Here is an 18,223-nt window from a genome sequence, read left to right as displayed (position 1 = left end):
GACTCTTAAATATATTTTGAGGGCTAAATTGTCGTGGAAGCCTTCTGAGATTATCAGTTATTTATTCTGGGTAGCTATGTAGTGGTTTTTCGAAATTTTCTTTGGGCTTAAAGCGACGGAGCAGACTAAATATTTCAACCTGTAGAATGACAGGAAGGATAGTCCTAGCATCAGAGATCTAACTAATAGCCAATTTGCAGAGATTTTTCTGCATCAAAGCGTCGACAAGCTTCGTGCAGGATACATATCACATGAGGCAAGTGACCAGTTAAAACTTGAAGTATTGACGAGCCTGCGTGACACTCCTGGCATCCGCAAGCGATTTTAAACTTCTCTCTTCATAGATTAGTATGTTAACAAAAACAGAACTGTGGTTGGCAAGGATTCTTTGAGATGCTTCATCAAAATCATTCCTCAAATATTTAAGGTTTTGTCAACTAAATCTTATAAAAGCCTTTAAAAAAATCAAACCAGATTTTAGTGGTTCGTCTTATACCTAACTAATTTACTGATTTCGTTTATATAAAAGCCTTACGTACCCTAATTTGGGATAGCTCTTTTTTTTAACTTCAATGAAATACCGGATAGAGTATTGTCTCTACTTGTTTCTATTTAATTCATCCATCTAAAAGTCTTTTAGCTCTGTTTCCTTCGAGTAACTCTTATTATTTACTCTGTCGGGGTCTGTTTTCCTGTAAAAAAACGAAAAACAACAATTTATTATTAACTCGATTAATATTAAGGATATAAAGCAAATACAACTGGACCAAGCACAATATGTAAAACTAGATGGCTAACACTTGTATCTGATTGGCAGTCTATAGTAACTTTTCGAAAAAAAAAAATATATATATATAAGTGAAAGAATCAAAGAGGACGCATCGATTCTCTGTTACTCAGAGTTTCGCGCCTAAACGCTCGTCAGATACAACTATATATATATATATATATCGTCTTATACCTAACTAATTTACTGATTTCGCTTTATATAAAAGCCTTACGTATGCATGCTCACTAGTTTATCTAGTTTGAGCACTCTGGCATGGCTTAGATGATACCACACGTGTGAGATCACTTGGGGTGGCTATATAGCCTTACCTCCATCCTAGCATCAGCACTGCACTGATGAGGCCCAGAAGGCCGAAACAGTACTGTCTGCAGTTAGTTAAATATATATATATATATATATATATATATGTTTGACTAGTCAAGGTAACAAAGGATCCCCGCCGGGACAGTCGGCGACCAGTAAGTCATAGCCACCTTTACATCTAACTTAACTTTAATTTATGAAATACCTGTTCTCACCGAGTCTTACCTCTGTTTGTGAACTCGAGCCTAACATCATCTCCAATCAGCGTAAACGAAGCCCACTCAGACACTTTGGTCAAGCCGTTTTTTCTCATCCACTTCAAGGCCTGATGAAGGGATTCACTGGCACTTTCTCCTTTAACAAGGTGTTCGTAGAACCGACTCATCAGCTTCTCTGTTGCTGAGTCTGAAATGGCCCACAGCGCAACCAACACCGAGCGAGCACCGGATCCTAAGAACGCACGGGCAATTCCTATAACTCCTTCGGCTGTTATCTCTCCACTTCCACTGTGACAGCAGCTAAGTACCACCAGTTTGGCTTTGACTTTCACTCGTGAGACATCAGCCATCGTCAACATGTAAGCTTCCTTAGGTAGGATAGCGTTTCGACTGTTGGCAGAAGGAATGGGGGAGAGGGCAATTTCTCCCCTTTCGGCGTTACCATGGGCAGCAAAATGTATTAGGCTCACTGAACTTATCCGCTCTATTACTGCCTGCTTCGTTGCTTCCTCTTCAACCAGGGGGGGAACGCCCAGCAGTCTTCCGACCATCTCCGCTTCCTTTCTTGCACCTGGCAATGGCGACAGCCCATCAACCGTGGGATTGCCTATTATCAAGGCACCAGTGTTGCTGTGATAGTCCTCTGGACTATCTTGAATCATCTTGAGTGTTGTCAAAGAAGGAATGATACGGATCCTACGAGTCTCTGACAGGTATTCGGCTCCCTCCTTTTCACTCAGGGCAGCAAAGGGAACTTTGTACAAACTGCGGTCAGGAACAATAATCACTTCAGGCTCCTCAAGCAAATCATAAACAGGGGCAATAAACATTTTGTAACACAAGGATAGATTTGAAATGACTTCCTCGTCCTCGCTCTCCTCCACGAGTCGCAACCTTGCTGAGCTTTTTTGTTCGGGAGAGAGAGGTTGCGATTCAACCACATTTAAAGACCGATCTTCACAATCTTCAATGGGCAAAATACCAAGACTCCGGAAATTTTTAGCCAAAAATTTACTCAGAGGCAAGTCTTTGGGCAACCCGGCCTGAACTAGATTCTCTTCAGGTGATATTCTTCTATAATGAAGGACTCCACTTGTTTTCAAGATCCACAAATGCAGATGATTGTGAAAATAAGAAATGTACAGACAAGTACAGTTGTTTTTCTTTCTAAAAATGTTTTCAATGCCAAACCAAGATTGTGGATTAGCAGAGATGTGCGTATCAACCGAGTACTTCTCTGCCATCAAGTCTGATAGGCCTCTAGCTCGACCCAACTCCTCAACATAAAGAGCATCACGAGTTTTTCCGGTGTCACAAAGCAGAGTGCAAAGCAGCTTGTAGGGGAATATACCTGAGTGCTCCAGAAATGATGTTTTGAACTGATCATTGGCGCCCAAGAAAGATCTCAGCTCCTCATACTTTTCAATACAAAGTTGAAGACACGAAAGGGAGTCTTCGACTTTATTTTGAAATAAATACAAAATGGCGTATTCTTGAAGAATTTGGAACACTGTTCTTCTATCTCCAATATCTCTGGATATGGATAAAGCTTTCTCCAAGCATACTTCCGAAGCTTCATAATCTCCAACAGTTCTGGACATATTTCCAAGATTTGCAAGATCTACTGCCTCCCCTCCCTTATCACCGATTTCAGTTCTGATATTAAGCGCCTTTTGGAGATACTTTCTAGCCTTGCCGTATTGCCCGAGTAAATGAAACACAGTACCTAGGTTTCCGTAGTCAGTTGCTTCTCCTTTTCTGTCGCCAATCTCAGTTCTGATGACAAGCGCCTTTTGGAGATACTTTATAGCCTTGCCGTATTGCCCGAGTAAATGAAACACAGTACCTAGGTTTCCGTAGTCAGTTGCTTCTCCTTCTCTGTCGCCAATCTCAGTTCTGATGACAAGAGCTTTTTTATGATACTCTTTAGCCTTGTCGTATCGCCCGAGCGAATGAAACACAGTACCTAGGTTTCCGTAGTCAGCTGCTACTCCTTTTCTGTCGCCAATCTCAGTTCTGATGACAAGGGCTTTTTGAAGATACTCTTTAGCCTTGTCGTATTGCCCGAGCGAATGAAACACAATACCTAGGTTTCCGTAGTCAGGTGCTACTCCTTTTCTGTCGCCAATCTCAATTCTGATGACAAGCGCTTTTTGATGATACTCTTTAGCCTTGTCGTATTGCCCGAGCGAATGAAACACAATACCTAGGTTTCCGTAGTCAGCTGCTACTCCTTGTCTGTCGCCAATCTCAATTCTGATGACAAGCGCTTTTTGATGATACTCTTTAGCCTTGTCGTATTGCCCGAGCGAATGAAACACAGTGCCTAGGTTTCCGTAGGCAGCTGCTTCTCCTTCTCTGTCGCCAATCTCAGTTCTGATGACAAGCGCTTTTTGATGATACTCTTTAGCCTTGTCGTATTGCCCGAGCGAATGAAACACAGTGCCTAGGTTTCCGTAGTCAGTTGCTACTCTTTCTCTGTCGCCAATCTCAGTTCTGATGACAAGCGCTTTTTGATGATACTCTTTAGCCTTGTGGTATTGCCCGAGCGAATGAAACACAGTGCCTAGGTTTCCGTAGTCAGTTGCTACTCCTTCTCTGTCGCCAATCTCAGTTCTGATGACAAGCGCTTTTTGATGATACTCTTTAGCCTTGTCGTATTGTCCGAGCGAATGAAACACAGTGCCTAGGTTTCCGTAGGTAGTTGCTACTCCTTTTCTGTCGCCAATCTCAGTTCTGATGACAAGCGCTTTTTGATGATACTCTTTAGCCTTCTCGTATTGCCCGAGCGAATGAAACACAGTACCTAGGTTTCCGTAGCATGATGCCTCTCCTTTTCGGTCGCCAATGTCAGTTCTAATGACAAGCGCTTTTTGGAGATACTCTTCAGCCTTGTCGTATTGCCCGAGCGAATGAAACACAGTGCCTAGGTTTCCGTAGGCAGCTGCTATTCCTTTTCTGTCGCCAATCTCAGTTCCGATGACAAGCGCTTTTTGATGATACTCTTTAGCCTTGTCGTATTGCCCGAGCGAATGAAACACAGTACCTAGGTTTCCGTAGTCAGCTGCTACTCCTTTTCTGTCGCCAATCTCAGTTCTGATGACAAGCGCTTTTTGATGATACTCTTTAGCCTTGTCGTATTGCCCGAGCGAATGAAACACAGTACCTAGGTTTCCGTAGACAGTTGCTTCTCCTTCTCTGTCGCCAATCTCAGTTCTGATGACAAGCGCTTTTTTATGATACTCTTTAGCCTTGTCGTTTCGCCCGAGCGAATGAAAAACAATACCTAGGTTTCCGTAGTCAGCTGCTACTCCTTTTCTGTCGCCAATCTCAGTTCTGATGACAAGCGCTTTTTGATGATACTCTTTAGCCTTGTCGTATTGCCCGAGCGAATGAAACACAGTACCAAGGTTTCCGTAGTCAGCTGCTACTCCTTTTCTGTCGCCAATCTCAGTTCTGATGACAAGCGCTTTTTGAAGATACTCTTTAGCCTTGTGGTATTGCCCAAGCGAATGAAACACAGTGCCTAGGTTTCCGTAGTCAGTTGCTACTCCTTCTCTGTCGCCAATCTCAGTTCTGATGACAAGCGCTTTTTGATGATACTCTTTAGCCTTGTCGTATTGCCCGAGCGAATGAAACACAGTGCCTAGGTTTCCGTAGTCAGCTGCTACTCCTTTTCTGTCGCCAATCTCAGTTCTGATGACAAGCGCTTTTTGAAGATACTCTTTAGCCTTGTCGTATTGCCCGAGCGAATGAAACACAGTACCTAGGTTTCCGTAGTCAGTTGCTACTCTTTCTCTGTCGCCAATCTCAGTTCTGATGACAAGCGCTTTTTGAAGATACTCTTTAGCCTTGTCGCATTGCCCGAGCGAATGAAACACAGTGCCTAGGCTTCCGTAGGCAGCTGCTACTCCTTCTCTGTCGCCAATCTCAGTTCTGATGACAAGCGCTTTTTGATGATACTCTTTAGCCTTGTCGTATTGTCCGAGCGAATGAAACACAGTGCCTAGGTTTCCGTAGGTAGCTGCTACTCCTTTTCTGTCGCCAATCTCAATTCTGATGACAAGCGCTTTTTGATGATACTCTTTAGCCTTGTCGTATTGCCTGAGCGAATGAAACACAGTACCTAGGTTTCCGTAGCATGATGCCTCTCCTTTTCGGTCGCCAATGTCAGTTCTAATGACAAGCGCTTTTTGGAGATACTCTTCAGCCTTGTCGTATTGCCCGAGCGAATGAAACACAGTGCCTAGGTTTCCGTAGGCAGCTGCTACTCCTTTTCTGTCGCCAATCTCAGTTCCGATGACAAGCGCTTTTTGATGATACTCTTTAGCCTTGTCGTATTGCCCGAGCGAATGAAACACAGTACCTAGGTTTCCGTAGTCAGCTGCTACTCCTTTTCTGTCGCCAATCTCAGTTCTGATGACAAGCGCTTTTTGAAGATACTCTTTAGCCTTGTCGTATTGCCCGAGCGAATTAAACACAGTGCCTAGGTTTCCGTAGGCAGCTGCTACTCCTTCTCTGTCGCCAATCTCAGATCTGATGACAAGCGCTTTTTTAAGATACTCTTTAGCCTTGTGGTATTGCCCGAGCGAATGAAAAACAATACCTAGGTTTCCGTAGTCAGCTGCTACTCCTTTTCTGTCGCCAATCTCAGTTCTGATGACAAGCGCTTTTTGATGATACTCTTTAGCCTTGTCGTATTGCCCGAGCGAATGAAACACAGTACCAAGGTTTCCGTAGTCAGCTGCTACTCCTTTTCTGCCGCCAATCTCAGTTCTGATGACAAGCGCTTTTTGAAGATACTCTTTAGCCTTGTGGTATTGCCCGAGCGAATGAAACACAGTGCCTAGGTTTCCGTAGTCAGTTGCTACTCCTTCTCTGTCGCCAATCTCAGTTCTGATGACAAGCGCTTTTTGATAATACTCTTTAGCCTTGTCGTATTGCCCGAGCGAATGAAACACAGTGCCTAGGTTTCCGTAGTCAGCTGCTACTCCTTTTCTGTCGCCAATCTCAGTTCTGATGACAAGCGCTTTTTGAAGATACTCTTTAGCCTTGTCGTATTGCCCGAGCGAATGAAACACAGTACCTAGGTTTCCGTAGTCAGCTGCTACTCCTTTTCTGTCGCCAATCTCAGTTCTGATGACAAGCGCTTTTTCAAGATACTCTTTAGCCTTGTCGCATTGCCCGAGCGAATGAAACACAGTGCCTAGGCTTCCGTAGGCAGCTGCTACTCCTTCTCTGTCGCCAATCTCAGATCTGATGACAAGCGCTTTTTTAAGATACTCTTTAGCCTTGTGGTATTGCCCGAGCGAATGAAACACAATACCTAGGTTTCCGTAGTCAGCTGCTACTCCTTTTCTGTCGCCAATCTCAATTCTGATGACAAGCGCTTTTTGATGATACTCTTTAGCCTTGTCGTATTGCCTGAGCGAATGAAACACAGTACCTAGGTTTCCGTAGTCAGCTGCTACTCCTTTTCTGTCGCCAATCTCAGTTCTGATGACAAGCGCTTTTTGAAGATACTCTTTAGCCTTGTCGCATTGCCCGAGCGAATGAAACACAGTAGCTAGGCTTCCGTAGTCAGCTGCTACTCCTTTTCTGTCGCCAATCTCAGTTCTGATGACAAGCGCTTTTTGATGATACTCTTTAGCCTTGTCGTATTGCCCGAGCGAATGAAACACAGTACCTAGGTTTCCGTAGCATAATGCCTCTCCTTTTCGGTCGCCAATCTCAGTTCTAATGACAAGCGCTTTTTGGAGATACTCTTTAGCCTTGTCGTAATGCCCGAGCGACTGAAGCACTGCTCCTAGGTTTCCGTGACAGGATGCTTCTCCTCTTTTGTCGCCAATTTCGGTTGTTATGGCAAGGGCCCTCTGAAGATACTTCTTCGCTTTAAGGTTGTCGCCAAGTTTATGAAACATATTTCCGAGTCTTATGCAGGCACTTGCTTCTCCATTTTTTTCACCCGTTTGTCTCTTTATATTAACTGCTTTTTCATAAAGCTTTTTGGCATCTGTAAACCTGTTTTGACTCTCAATTATCTCTGCTAGAGCTATGCTTACATCTCCTTCTGTTACTAAGTCACCAGTCTCGCTGAGTAAGACAAGCAGTTTCATGCCGTATCTTTCCGCACTGATGTAGTCAGAGATACTACGATAAGCGCCGAAAAGAGCAGAATAAATGGCCTTGTATATTAGTGGGAGTCGTGAAATGAATTGGTCTTTGCTGTTTTGATCGGTGTTATTTAGCAAAATCAAACATTCGTTCCATATCTCAATGGCTTTCTGAATGCGATCTGAGTTGAGCAGGAACAGGCCAACTACTAAGGCGATGTACATGAAAGCTATCATGGCTTCCGTCTGCTGTTTGGTTTCCATTGCGATCCTCTCCTGTTATTAAGGAAACATTACCTTTAGTAACACAAGTTAACCAAGTGATTCGCTAATCTGGATTCATAATGAGTCACTACAAACAGGGACCCACATGTGAAGTTACAAAAACGGGCTGAGTCGATTACAACTGGAAACTTCTTGTAACGAGCTGAAAGTGTTAGAATTCAAAATATCGACTTAACACAAAAATATTAGTGAAGAAGAGGCGTGGATAAGTACAACTGAAGTACATCAACGGATCACATTCGGTAAAACTTGTCAAATCAGTTTGACCTGCACAGTTTTTTTTAAAACGGACTGTGTGACTGTCACACTGTGAGAGTCAACTTTTATCCGAGTGATTTTTGATCTAGCTGTTTTGCTTGTTCATCTTATCAAGTAAAAAAAATAAAAGACGCGCGCTTGAGTTGACTAATGATCGTGCGTCGAGGGCTCGCGCGATCAATTAGGAGCTTTTTAAAGGTCGCGGGTTTCTTAAAAAGAGAAAGGGTATCACGACCATGACACGCTTGTGTACATAGAGATTACTTCAAAAAAAATGCGCGTGTACGATTTTTATTCACGAGTTGTGCAGTATCAGAAAACGAACGAGTGAGCGCAGCGAACGAGTGAGTTTTCTTATACGTATCAACGAGTGAATGAAAACCGTACAAAGCATTTTTCATGCTGTAATGTGTTTATTTCATAGGTGCTGAGATTTTTTCGTGTTGTCTTTGGTAGACAAATAGCACAAATGGGGCGATGAAAAGCGTAAAAAGTAGTCTAAAAATTTCTCAACAACAAGTTAATAAAAGTGCATAAAGTTCATAACACTTAAGCTTTCCTGTGTTCATCAGATATCAATCAAGTTCAATGTCTATTAATATTATAATAAAGGAAGCCATGCCAACAAACTACTTAGTGTCATGTAAAGAAAGTCAATATTCAGTTATCATCAGAGTCACTTTCCAGTTCTCGTACTCGTTGCCATCTTTAGTGCGTACGGAGATAATAAATTCGCTAATGAATTCATTCAACTCAGCCGCTGGAATATCTTCAATTTTCCTGTCTTCGTCCTTCGTTTTCAAAAATCTTTCAAGCAATCTTACATCTCTTTCAGTTTTTTGAGCGGTATTTTTGTTTTCGTGTTCTAAAATGAATTCTTTAACTGAGTAAACAGAAGCGAACCTTCCCTCGGCCATTTTTCAAAGCGCGCGGGTTTTGTGCAACGGCTCTCGCATGACGTTCTCTTCAGTACGTTCATTCATCATAAGTGAAATTTCGTCGTTCGCGTTGCTGATTGGACGAACGATAATTTTTCACGGTGAAATTTTGTCGTTCGTACTCCTGATTGGCTACATTTAGAATCAGTACGAATTTTGTTCACTACGATTTTTGTGGGTAAATCTCAGTACCTATATAATAAAAGTCGAATCTGCCGCGATCTCTGAATCGTTCGTTGATCTCATAAAATCAAGTCAAATTAAAAGCTAATGCAGGTCAAAGCCACTGGCAAACCACGTAATGAACCACCACGGATTTCCATCAGCGAGGAACAGTCCACAACATAGATAGATGTCTGATTTTATTTTTATAATCATCAATTTCTCAAATTGAACGATACTCAATAACCTTAGTTAACGAGGATAAATTATACGGTATAAGCCACAGAGATTTGAAAAAGTCGCCGTAGAACGAGTCTATTTCATTGTGGCGGCGATTTAATTGCGCCATTAACCGCTTTAACGAAGGGCTAACGCTCGAAACGGGTCAACTACATATTGCAAACACAAGGATCCAAAAAGCATTTACTGGGCTTTGCCATAAGAGCCTTACCTCTCTACAGCTACTAAATAACGATAGCTGATAAAAAGCAAGTGACTAGAAAAGATTTCCAATCGCACTTACCAAGATGTTGACAACGTGGCTGATGCTTTGAAAATGAACCAACAAAAATAACGAATTACAGTCGGGACTTTTCTCAACCTTCCAAACTTCTGCTGTCGCAGTGTTTTGGGTATCCAGATCACTTGTGTTTTAGGTTATTCCCTTCCCCCCTCTAGGCTAATCGAAATAAAAAGGAAAGTTTTAATTGTATAATTTTTTTGTGTGTTCCTATACCTATTTATTGCGTCCTATTTTGGTTGAAATTTTCAGCAGATAGTGCTCATATGATAAAGTGCTTATTGATGTGAATTTGGTTTAACTCTCGTTCATGAAGCAAGGACCTCGCTGCGCTTGGTCCGTAGGTTAGGACCCCGAGCCAAATATTAGTTCCTGTCCGACCCTACCACTCAAGCAATGAGTACACAATATTTGGGTTTTGTACGTCACACTATTATCACTAATGATGTAATTGAACATGAGAAATGAAAAGTGTTATTCTTTTTTATTCTTTTTTAATAGGGAGTGTGAGGCTTTAGTGTGGGCCTCTTTGAAAGGTTTGATTTTCATCACAAGATCGACCACAGTACAACCTAAGTTTCTTTCTTTAAACGGTTAATTATTTGTGCGTGACAATCGACTCCTGGTCTTCGTAAACTTTTCACTTTCTAACGAGTGTGATTTGCATGATCGAAGCCAGAAATGCTAAAAAAACTACGTGACTGTATTTCGGTTTGGCACGTTACACTTTTATAACTAAGGATGAGAAATGAAACATTTTACCCTGTTTATGATGGGAAACGTCAGGCTTCAGTGTTTATCCCTTTAGGAACGGTTGGATTTGCATCACGAGATCGATCAGATCGAGAGTACAAATTAAGTTTCTGCCTTCAAACTGTAGGCTATCTGTGCGTGAAAACTGACCCGTTGTACTCATGAACTTTTCATTTTCTTGCGAGTGTGATTTGCATGATCGAAGACAAAAATAGTAACTTTTGTAATACATAAAAAAACGGACGGAATGGATCGGTAATTTGCTCGAAAATAACTTCATCACTTGTCTTAACTTTGAAGGTATTTAATACAGTGACTGAAATATGGCAACAAGCAAAAACCAAATGACAGAGAAAGGAGGTAGCTTGACTTTCAGTGATAAACAATAGTTATAGTTAATAGTTTAACATATTTCTTTTAGGAAGAGGAGAGACGTGGAGAAAATGGACTGGACCACAGTTAAGTTGTAGGATCCGCGCATCCGGAAGGCACTCTCTTGAAAACTCCCAGCGGAATTTCGCGCTACTTTAACCTTTTTATTCCCTCTTTTCCTCAGACAATTGCAAGAAACTTGCAACTAGAGGGCACTAACACCGAGCGATTATTTGAATGATAAAAATTATATATGGCTTGGGTTCTTCCCTGTCTTCGAAAAATAACAAACAATTGCAAGCTTGACAGGCTTGCTTCCCGTTTAATTTTAGTATTGATGTCAACATTACCTGATTTCTCCAAATACGGGGAAACTTCGTGTTCCAAGGCTACACGGTCAAAGCCAAACAAGCCACATTTGAGAATTATGGGCTCACTGTAGTAGAGGGAGGGTCTCAATGGGGTGATGGCTTATACGGCTGAAGGTTCCAACTCAAACGAATGAATTTCGGTTTCGTACGTCACGCTTTTATAACCAATGATGGAATTGAAAATGTAAAAATAACTTATTTCATTAATTTTTAACGGGGAACGTTCAAACGTCAAAACAAAGCCATGAGGATTATTCTGGGGGCCAACAGAACCACCTGCACACAATATGCGAGGAACAGTCTAGGGCTGTTAACCACCTGCACACAATATTATTGTATAGTTATTAACACTATACAAAAGAGACGATTCCTCAGATTTGTTTTTATTTTTAGGATTGTACACGACTAAAACTTCCCCAAGCAACAAGAGGTTTACCTAACCAGTGGGGCTGAGCTCCAAAACAGAAATCTACGGAACCAAGGCACTCTCGACGTACTACAATCTAAGACTTCTTCAGGAAGAAAGACTTTTCCAAATTGCTGGTGCAAGTGACTGGAACTCACTTCCCTCAGAACTTAGGAAAACAACTAGTATAGACTCTTTTTAAATTAAAATTGATGCATCTTTGAATTTATGTGTCACGCTTGTCATGCAAATGATATAATACAATTGAGAGGATTTTAAAACTGGAACTCAAATCTGGCCAGAAAGTGATAGAGCATAACGCGATCATCGAAACAGCTCATGAAATCATAAATAAACAAGGTAAGAGTGTTTTGTTAGATTTTTTTACGAAATTGTACTGATTTATGCCAGTAAATAAATATTTCTTTGCCAGCTTCAATAATGACAGAGGATTAAGTTTAGATGATAAAACAACGGATTAGGTTGACAGAAATACCGGAGGTCAAGTATATTCGCTACATGAGGTCACACAACTCGGGTAATGTTCACGGTGAAAATTTACATATTTGAGCGGTCGAACGAAAAAAAAATTTCTCGAAAACTGAAATATATTTTCACAAAAAAACTACACCACAATTATTAGGACATATTGGGCTACAAAATATGAAAGTGGGGGTGAAAGCAAATTTTGGGTGACTTCCCCCTGTTTGTCTGATGCTTGCTGACATTAGCTCTTAAAGCGGCCGGGAAGCCCCAGTTAATGGGCAGTCAATTATCTACAGGCTGCCCTCTATACTCTGTAGGCAATAACGGATTTCCCCACCGTTCCCCCTGAAAACCATGAGATTTACCCCAAACTTCCAGTTGAACTAAAATAAATTTCCATGCTGTTTATGAAGAATAGCAAATTATTTTAGACATCGTAAGAAGGTCAAAGGATTAATTTTTAATAGCCCAGCCTCACTTCCATGCTCATTTAGTCACGTGAGTTACCGTATGAGCGTTTAAGACATCAACGAGAACATAGATTTACATGAGGGTCTTATATCTTTGGTTCTATTTTGGTGCTATTTTCCTATAATAAACGAAGTTACAAGATGTTTTATTTAGTAGCCTTGTTTTCATACACGGTCTACAGGGGCATTTCTAAAAGCGTTTGAGCATGTTTTATTACCTTAAGCCTTTACACCCTAACATCAGTATGCATATTCTCTACACTGATCTCTAGACATTTCCTAAGGTGTTGACAAGAAGAATTTGTCTGACAACCAAGAGCTTCTTTGGAAGGTGATCAGTTTCTTTATTCTGCTGACTTCAATGTTTGATTCAGGGGGATATGGTGAGGAGAAAATAGATATAAGTCACCCACAGGGGACAAAGGGTTAAACACCTACTAAGTTTATGTTAATGTTTTAAAATCCCATGAAGGCGCTGAAAATGGAAAAAAAATTTCTTATTGGGGAAACGGAAGAGGTCACGTAAATAAAGGTGCAATCGCGTGACAATTGATCCTGGGACACCTCTTGGACGTTTTTAAGTAAATGTACATCACACACTGAATTGAGTTATTTTTTCATCAACTAAGAGATCTTTCGATAAGAGTTGTTTAGACAATGTTGTGACGAAAAGTAAATACAGACTAATGAATTCACGTTGTCCTCTCTTACATAGTCTCAGTCTGCACGGATTCTTTTACCGGAGGAGTTCGACTTATGTTTTTTAAGTTCAACTTGTTTCGGCTATCACGAACAGAGGCTTTAAGAATGTCTTTCCAATTGTCGTGTTCGTTCGCATCATATTCCGACGCAAGGTGCGATATATCAGCGAGGTATTCAGGAGGAAATGAATTTTTTACCTTGTCTTCCTGTGAGAAAGACGTAAAATCTGACCTGCGACAGCTGAAGGTGCCTCAGACATCTGTTCGGTCAGAAAAGGAACTTATTTCGGCCGGGGCAGGATTATTCGATCGGGACGAGGCTGTTGTAACCGTTTGTCCAAAGCATAGTGCAGCGCTAGGTGCTTAGTGGAGTACAAATCTGAAACGCCACCATCCGTTGCACGGAAGTGAACGAAGAAAACCGGAGAGAGGAGCGGATGTCCAGAGAAGTAATGGTAAAAAGGAATGTACTTGTTCCCGTCGGTGGAGGTATGTTTTTAATCTATTATCTGATTTTGTTCTTGCATTTGCTTGTTCTTCGCCTTCTGATGCATTACATTTCCAGTCAAGAAAAATAACGTAAACTTTGTTTTCTATAATTAGTCGAAGATGACACCAGACCAATAGAATTATTTCGCTAATCTGGCTGGTTAATGTATGACGCTATCTGAATCTGAATATTTTTGTGACGGAAAAGTTGCCCGATGGCGAATTTTGGAATGGGCTGAAAAAGCAATTGGATACGGACAAACGAAACTTGTAGACTGGCCAGTCACATCGTAGGAAGGTCAAAGGAATATTTTTTAATAGCCCAGCCTCACTTCCATACTCATTTAGTCGCGTGACTAATCTTATGACGCCCAGTTACTAAATGAGCGTTTAAGACATCAACGAGAACATAGATTTACATGAGGGTCTTATATCTTTGGTTCTATTTTGGTGCTATCTTCCTATAATAAACGAAGTTACAAGATGATGTAGTAGCCTCGTTTTCATACACGGTCTACAGGGACATTTCTAAAAGCGTTTGAGCATGTTTTATTACCTTAAGCCTTTACACCCTAACATCAGTATGCATATTCTCTACACTGATCTCTAGACATTTCCTAAGGTGTTGACAAGGAGAATTTGTCTGACAACCAAGAGCTTCTTTGGAAGGTGATCAGTTTCTTTATTCTGCTGACTTCAATGTTTGATTCAGGGGGATATGGTGAGGAGAAAATAGATATAAGTCACCTACAGGGGATAAAGGGTTAAACACCTATTAACTTTATGTTAATGTTTTAAAAAACCCATGAAGGCGCTTAAAAATGGCAAAAAAATTTCTTTCACGGGAAACGGAAGAGGTCACGTGAACTCACTAAAATTTACCTGGAAGGGGGTGGTCTGCCCAAAAATCATTTTTGGCTTGTGGCGACGCAAAAAGAGAGAATTGGAGAACAACTAAACTCTTTTTGAAACATGTGTCCTACACCCTTTTTATGGGCAAAAAATAAAAGAAAACGTTTTTCCGACGGGAAGTCGAGAGGACCGCTCTTAGAGGGAGTGGCACTTAATAGCTGAAGTCACATTCCCTTTGCTTTTCTCCTAATCCAGTTTTAAGATAGAGGAATTGTTACTTTACGTTTCTCTTCTCTCGACTGTTTTGTTTTAATAATTTTGACAAGACGCTTACTATGCTTACACATGGGAAATAATAGATTTAGCGCTGACTCTTCAAAGTACAGGAATGAAATCTAAATATTAAGGCAAGAAGCACCGGACTAATTTTCATATATGACTACGACGACACTCAAGTGAATTTTTAATAAGGTCTACCACACATTTGGTTCGGTGCTGATCTGCAATCAGGATCACCTTACTTTCCGCAGTCGATCGGCGATGCATCAGTGGCCCAATCCCCCGAGATGAATTCTATATATTTACCTTTTATCTTTTTTGAAAAATAATTACACAACTAAATACCCCTCAATTGGGAACAGAAATTCCATAACTAATGAAATGAGAGTTGATATTTCAAAAGTAAAATTATCTTCGCCTGTAATAGACACTTAGATTTTGCTTAAGTGTATCATTTCAAATATAGAACCAGCAGGCAAGTTCCCGTTACGGGCGAAGAGGCATGTGTTGCAGTTTGGCAGTATGATCAGATGTGAAACTGGCAGATCAGCTCTTAATTATCTTTTTTATGGTTGTTACTGCGGTTTGGGTGGAAAAGGAACACCTGTAGACGGGGTTGACAGGTAAGTTAACTTTCGATATGTAAAAAGCTGATAAAGTAGAAACTTTCTTGGCAGCTCTCGTGAGTGGTTAGCTACACTAATAACCTCCTTTGCAATGCCTGTCGGAACTGCCATATTACCTACTAACTGCACATTTCCTTAAGCTGTTGCAGACACTTTTTTAGTTACGATCTAGAACTTTCCTTTCTCTTTAAGCCCCTGTAAGAAGAAGCCCTAAAGCAAGTCCCTTCATTTTCTCGCGCTTACTTAATTCCAAGGAACATGATCAATTTCCGAACTTTATTGATTCTTAGTGTTGTTAACTTCTATGAAGTCCAACAAATAAACATAGTGAGATACAAGGGTAGAAAAGTGTTTGAGATCAATGTTTGTAAAAAAAATTTCTCTCTTGCAGGTGCTGTAAGGAGCATGATGAATGTTACGATCGCGTTAAAGACTCCGGAATCTGTTTTTTTAGCTTTGATGTTTACATCGATGTTTACAGAAGGGTCGGATGCAGCGGATGTGGTATGGAATAATACATTTTGCTTTCTTTCCTTCTTTCTATGCCAATTGTATTGCCAGAGTTAAAAGATTTAGTCATGATATGAGTCTTGGCTGCCTGTAAAGTCATTCTAGTTTGGCAACATATGAATCGTTGCTATTGTTGTCAATAATCATTGATATAAATTTTTTTCCAATGTTTCAGCCAGTAGACCAAGCAATAATGCATGTGAACTTGCCATCTGCAAATGTGACAGTGTTGCAGCTAAATGTTTGGGCAAGAACACATTCGATTCGCGGTACAAGTATTATCCCAATTTCCTATGTTAAGAAAAAATTATGGAAAAGAGTGACAACCTCTCACTCAAACACTTGTAAATGTTAATGTTATTAAGGCAAATAAAAAGTGACTTTAGATGTGCAAATATACTTTCAGTCATTGGCGCACAAAAGTCTTTTTTTGATTTTCCTCACTTGAACGATCAAACCACAAGATCAACGGCTATTCTCGGCTTCAAACAATTCACAGTCGAAAACTTGTGTCCTCAAAATTATTTTTTGAATTTTGTTGTTATAAAACGAATAAAATCTTTCCATGTTTCATTCCAGAGCCATAATGTATAATACAAAAACGTGCTGGGTTCACAAGCCACCCAGTAATTTTTAGCGGGTTGGGACATCTCTTTATTCCCAGGCTTTCTCTGAACGATTTCCGCAACGGATCTTATATATAATCAAATACCACGCACCCTGCTCTAGGCTTCTCTACTTCGTAAGAAACGGATTACCTTCAATAACTTAAGCTTTCAAAATGGTGATGGTGGCAACAACAATCGAAACAAGAAAATACCATCCACAAAAAGCCTATAGAAAAATAAATATAATATGACGAGTTAATGGACAAAACTTTGGATCTATTAAAGCTTACTGTTCCTGCTATTCATTAGTGCTGTAACTGATTCCCTTCTCAAATTGGAGGCAATTCTTCTCGAAAACTCTTGCAGGAATTACTCTCGTGGAGGACATCATAAGAATCCAAAATTACCTTGAAAAACGCTTACTGCGCATTTTGTTGCCCATTTCGTCGTCCTTGCCTGAGTTCCCTCGACGAGATCATCCTTTCTTTTGCTTTTTTTGACGGTGGGGAGGGGGGGAGGGCGATGATAAAAACCAAATCAAAATTTGGCTACTCTTCTCCATTTCCTTAACATTTATACTTGAATTTTTTTGCGATCGTTGCAAAAGCCTTGAAATATTTTCAAATTGTGCTGTAAAACAAAAATTGTGACGTTACAAACCATGTTTCATACTTCCATCTAAACACATTAATCGAGCAATGAGCGCGCCCGCTCTATCTAGATATTTTATAAAGCTACACAACTTTCCACTGTTGGATGAAAACTGCTTTTACTAAATGATCTTTCCCTCTAACTTAACTGTTCTGAAAGGTCATCGTAAATGCGCGTGCTATAATGGCTTAGTGATAACTGCTGATCATGAACAATGCACCAATCACACGCAGCGCTAACTCCCTTAAAGCGCGGCCGGCACACCCTCAATTTAATCAATGTTTTTAATTAAGGAGGAAGTAGTGACTGGTTAAATTTCATCAGTTTGTCAGAAATGAACGAACAAATGATTATTGGTAAGGGCGTTGTAAAACGAGGTAACTCTTTCTATATATATTTATCATTACTTTAGAGTAAATGTGATAATAATTTTAACATACTTGTCGTCCGACTGGCGGTCAGTTAGTCCTAAAATAGACAGTGGGCAAGCTCACGCTCAATGGAGATCACAGCTATTGGCAGCGAGCGAAAATCATCTGCCCTCTTAGTTTACCAATGTTTTTCCTCTGCTCACCCCGCCTGTTTTCTCGCCCCACTAACCGAGATCTTAGAGGAGCTACTGCTGCTATAGAGCAGGATTTAATTAGCAATACAGCAAAAGCAGCGAGGCAAGATTCGAGTCGATGATCGAATTGCGAGAAGTCTGAGAGGGGTCCGTGCGAGACTCCTCGAAAAACTCTCGCTGAGTCGGACCGAGTTGAAATGTAAAAGCAGAAACTCAGCGGAAAACTTTAAGATGAACTGTATATTTTCGCAAGTAATCAATTGATTTCTCGAGAAGTTTACTCTTGCTTCCATATTCCTAACGGCTGCACTTGACTGATCATCCTCTCAAAACTGAAGCAGAATATTTCCTCAGTCACTGAAGGTCACGTAGGAATATGCACAAAGTTCCTGACATGTTGAAGTATACCATTCTTTCTCATCTATACCAAGTTGCAAAATCTCGCTGAGAAGGAACAACTCGCAATGTGAAAGCGGAAACTCAGCGGAAAACTGTAA

The 18,223-nt window shown here is 40.7% G+C and overlaps 3 protein-coding genes across 3 annotated transcripts; 1 reads left to right on the top strand and 2 right to left on the bottom strand.

The window, feature by feature from the left end:
* Positions 1-669: 669 nt before the first annotated feature.
* LOC136281911 (tetratricopeptide repeat protein 28-like) lies at positions 670-4,076 on the bottom strand (the record flags this gene model as incomplete). Its single annotated transcript, XM_066168950.1, has 3 exons — positions 670-692; positions 1,319-2,842; positions 3,077-4,076. Coding segments are annotated over 3 exons (2,547 nt in total), but the record flags the coding sequence as incomplete, so codon positions are not given.
* Positions 4,077-4,738: 662 nt separating this feature from the next.
* On the bottom strand, positions 4,739-8,884 carry LOC131784602 (tetratricopeptide repeat protein 28-like). The gene is made up of 3 exons (XM_066168949.1): positions 8,648-8,884; positions 5,155-7,700; positions 4,739-4,802 (listed from the first exon to the last, which is right to left on the bottom strand). Exons 1-3 carry the CDS (start codon positions 8,882-8,884, stop codon positions 4,739-4,741), a joined length of 2,847 nt encoding a protein of 948 aa, XP_066025046.1.
* A 4,714-nt stretch (positions 8,885-13,598) lies between these two features.
* Positions 13,599-16,202, top strand: LOC131784604 (basic phospholipase A2 Ceg-N6-like). The gene is made up of 4 exons (XM_066168948.1): positions 13,599-13,635; positions 15,233-15,389; positions 15,784-15,896; positions 16,078-16,202. The coding sequence occupies exons 1-4, from the start codon at positions 13,599-13,601 to the stop codon at positions 16,200-16,202; spliced, it is 432 nt and encodes a 143-aa protein (XP_066025045.1).
* The last annotated feature ends 2,021 nt before the right edge of the window (positions 16,203-18,223 follow it).

The sequence above is a fragment of the Pocillopora verrucosa genome, chromosome 6 (genome assembly GCF_036669915.1).
Source record: "Pocillopora verrucosa isolate sample1 chromosome 6, ASM3666991v2, whole genome shotgun sequence".
In the NCBI taxonomy this organism is placed as follows: domain Eukaryota; kingdom Metazoa; phylum Cnidaria; class Anthozoa; order Scleractinia; family Pocilloporidae; genus Pocillopora; species Pocillopora verrucosa.
This window is presented reverse-complemented; position numbering and strand designations above follow the sequence as displayed.

Bases quoted from the DNA above. Each gene is read 5' to 3' on its own strand.
- LOC131784602 (XM_066168949.1), bottom strand. From the start codon at position 8,884: ATGGCCGAGGGAAGGTTCGCTTCTGTTTACTCAGTTAAAGAATTCATT. The intron at 7,701-8,647 runs GTGACTCTGATG...CCTTAATAACAG, and splicing joins ACGAGTACGAGAACTGGAAA to GAGAGGATCGCAATGGAAAC. The intron at 4,803-5,154 runs GTATCTTCAAAA...CAATACCACAAG, and splicing joins CAATGCGACAAGGCTAAAGA to GCTAAAGAGTATCTTCAAAA.
- LOC131784604 (XM_066168948.1), top strand. From the start codon at position 13,599: ATGGTAAAAAGGAATGTACTTGTTCCCGTCGGTGGAG. The intron at 13,636-15,232 runs GTATGTTTTTAA...TTTCAAATATAG, and splicing joins ACTTGTTCCCGTCGGTGGAG to AACCAGCAGGCAAGTTCCCG. The intron at 15,390-15,783 runs GTAAGTTAACTT...TCTCTCTTGCAG, and splicing joins CCTGTAGACGGGGTTGACAG to GTGCTGTAAGGAGCATGATG.